At 39.6% G+C, this 3,293-nt stretch overlaps 1 protein-coding gene and 1 long non-coding RNA gene across 6 annotated transcripts in view; one reads left to right on the forward strand and one right to left on the reverse strand.

Moving 5' to 3' along the window:
* LOC112162668 (pogo transposable element with ZNF domain) overlaps positions 1 to 976 on the forward strand; it is a 29,169-nt gene extending 28,193 nt beyond the window's left edge. For all 5 annotated transcript variants that reach the window (XM_024298530.2, XM_024298526.2, XM_024298528.2 and 2 more), the window contains exon 26: positions 408 to 976. In XM_024298530.2, coding sequence (XP_024154298.1) covers positions 408 to 708 — 301 coding nt within the window. In that variant the 3' untranslated portion in view covers positions 709 to 976. The remainder of the gene's footprint in view (positions 1 to 407) is intronic.
* The window catches only part of LOC112162692, a 12,803-nt gene that overhangs the window by 1,924 nt on the left and 7,586 nt on the right, over positions 1 to 3,293 (reverse strand). The window lies entirely within an intron of this gene.

The raw sequence follows: 3,293 nt of genomic DNA on the forward strand, positions 1-3,293 counted from the left end.
ATTGTCTGCTGAAAAAAAAAAATCCTATATTTACCAAAATAAAAGCCCTTTGAATTTGCTACAGGAATGTGAGATACAGAGGTAGTGTTTGATGCTCTAATAATTAAATAAAATGTGTTTTTTACTGTTTTATTCATTTTTTTAAGTCATACTCTTGAAAAATTGGGATATATTGTCTTTGGTACAGAATTGGGAAATATATATTGTATTGCCAGCTTCCTGTTCTGCTCATTTTTAGATGTTTCTTTCACTCAGTTTGTGATTTTATTTGTTGTTCTCTGAGCTTTGAAACAAACAGACAACATTTTCCGTTTGCGTTCGACCTGCTCCTGCTGTGCGACGACGCTCGTTCTCTCTCTGGGGTCTTGATTTAAAAAAAAAACATTCTTCTGTTTTCAATCCCTCAGATCCTTCAACTTGACCTGCAGTCTGGACAACTCTGAGACTCCGGGGGAGGCGGCCCGGATGATCACCGCTCTGACCAATTCTCTGAACCTGCCTACCGAGAGCGTAAAGGCGGAACCGAGAGCGAAACGTCGGAAGGTGATGGACGAGGAGAAGAAGCCACGAGAAGAAGAGGCTCCTGAAAGAAACGAGGAGGAAGAGGAGCAGGAGGAGGAGTTTCTCATCCAAAGCCCCTCCCATCTGAAGCAGGTGTTTGAAGGTGACAGTGATGAGGAGTCGTTTCTTGGTTTCCCAGACTGCTGAGTCGTCATCGAGCTTCTCCTGGACCTGGGGAGCCTGTCAGACACTAAGATGAACTTCCAAAAGACTCTAAATGAAGCTGCTAATTTCATGAATTCATTTCAGCGAACATAAACCGAAGTTATGTTCAGAATTCCAATTTAAATGGATGTTCTTCACACAAGAAGTGACTGCAGATATAAACTGAGTGAACAGTTCCAGTTTTCAATGTACAGCCTATTTTTGTGAACCATGAGGTGTTTTGTAGCAAATTAAAAAAAACATGATTTAAGTTTGTGTTTTATTCAAAATTTCTTCATAATTGCTTCTATATTCATAATGAGATTTTTAAGCAGAGTTATTAAAAATAGATTAAAACCGAGAGGACTGGAAACACGGAGGAGGTTTATCCACTTCAACTGGAATTTCAAAATGAAAGCGTAATCTGCAGATTGGGGTCGAGTCAGCCTGCAGAAGCTGATGTATAAACCCGACACACGTTGACCTCTGACCTTGTCAGCATCCAGCATCCCCGCTGACACTTAAATATAGAAACCATGAGAACAAAGTCACTTTCCCAGCATGCTCAGAAGCAATACATTGACCCCCCTGGAGGACAAGGGGGACCATCTGGAAGATTCAGGATGGGAAGGTCTCAATCCTGTGAATTCCTTCAGAGTTCAAACATTGATTTTCAGAATAAAAGTCTTTTATTGTCTCCATTTCATTTTTTCGACCTCGTGACAGCTGGAGCTCATGTCCACAACAGGAGTCATTAGCATCTGTTAGCATTCCTCCAGCTAGCATTACCAATGCGAATGAGCTCCCAGCATGCTGTCTGTTTCCCGGCCTCCTCGATGCTCCAGAGGAAGGAAATCCAGCTTGTTTTTTCCTGCTTTTTTCCTAGATTTCTGTCATCTTTTGTAAAAATTTAAACTAAAATGTGGTTGGAGTCAGATTACACATTCTGCTTAATCCGTCAAAAGGAAGAAAACCCCCAAATCTGAGATAAAAACAAGCGAATCTGTTCTCCTCAGATGATCTCTGAGCTGCTTCTCTTCTCACCCCCCACATGCTGGGTCATTTGGGCGAACCTCTTAGCTGTGTGTCAGTTTGTCTTTTAATCTGATTTAATCCAGCTCCCGCTGCAGATTACAGCCTGAACTGATTTTCTTTTTTTTTTTTTTTGACAGCAGACAAACTGGTTCTCTCAGATTTAACTTTCCCACTGTTCTCCTGACGGTTACAGTTTTTCTGGAAGAAATGAGTCAAATGAAAACAGTCCTGTTATCACAGTTTCTATACCCGCCATGCAACCTCCCCCACTCCACCAAAACAGCATATAAACTCATTTTCTTCAAGATTAGGTAATATTTTTAGCCAAAGAGGCAGAGAAATTGACTCATACACAAAATATATTTGATCTTCACACTAAAAAAATAACCAAACGGATTATCCTACAACTCTTGTTAAGTGGCAAAAACGGACCAACTCGGCACTGGGTCAAGTCAAAATCTTACTATAATAGATGAAATAAAAGAAAATTAAAGCTGTAAGTGACCTTGTATGGCCACCTATTTACGTCAGAGCACCGTCCACACAAACCTCCCTCTCCCTATCAGCTCCTGCCGCTCTGGTCAGGGCAAATTCAAGAAAAAAAAATCAAATTTTTCAAAATGGTGGCCTTTCTGGTGGTTTTATCTCCATAGCAACCATTTTATTTTTTGGTCGCCTTGAGGTGACGAACAGGTCTATGTAATTTTTAGAAGAATCGACAAAAGTAAATTTTTGTATTTCCTTGGCAACGGGGTTTTTTGTTAACCATGCCTATATTCCTAACATGGTCTTTATGTATGTCATATCGTTTCATTCAGCTTGAGCCAAGGATTCATGTGTTAAATTCTCACAATATTCCGTTTAGAAATGTGGTAGCAATAGATAAATCTTATAGGAGGTTTTTAAAATAATTATGGGATGCCCACCGGACAAACAACTTGGCAGCCATTATTTTGCAGTGTAAAATTAGGAAATAGTCACAATTTTTCCCAATATGGGAAAACTTTTGTTTAAGTAATGTTTACAAAATTTCTCGCACACGTCAGCAAGCCCACAACCAAAGTTTTGTTGACCTTTGACCTGTGTTTTAATATTTGTAGATTTTGAACGGCGTTAACATGGCATGCTAGCAAAACTGGCGCTCCCCTGTTACTCGCACATTTTTTTCCAAAATATTATGAAATTTGAAAATGTTAATCCCTGGCTCATGACATATAATACAAACATATCATGAATGTGGTCGTTGTTAACTAAAAACCACCGTTGCTAAGGAAATCCAAAAATTTACTTTTCCGGATCCTTCTAAAAATTACATGGATCTGTTCGTCACCCCCAGACGACCAAATAATAAAATTGTTGCTATGGAGATAAAACCAAAAGTGTTTGAAGAGACTCCCCCACAGCGCAGAATCCTCAATGTTTTTACACTTCACTTCTGGACGATTTCATTATCTCAACCCAAACCTAAAGCTCTGAAGCAGGAAAACAAACCCTCAAGTGGCATCCCAGCACTGTTTTTCTAGAATTAAAGGCTTTTCTCAAACAAAAGCTGC

Source organism: Oryzias melastigma, linkage group LG11, assembly GCF_002922805.2.
Source record: "Oryzias melastigma strain HK-1 linkage group LG11, ASM292280v2, whole genome shotgun sequence".
NCBI classification, from domain to species: domain Eukaryota; kingdom Metazoa; phylum Chordata; class Actinopteri; order Beloniformes; family Adrianichthyidae; genus Oryzias; species Oryzias melastigma.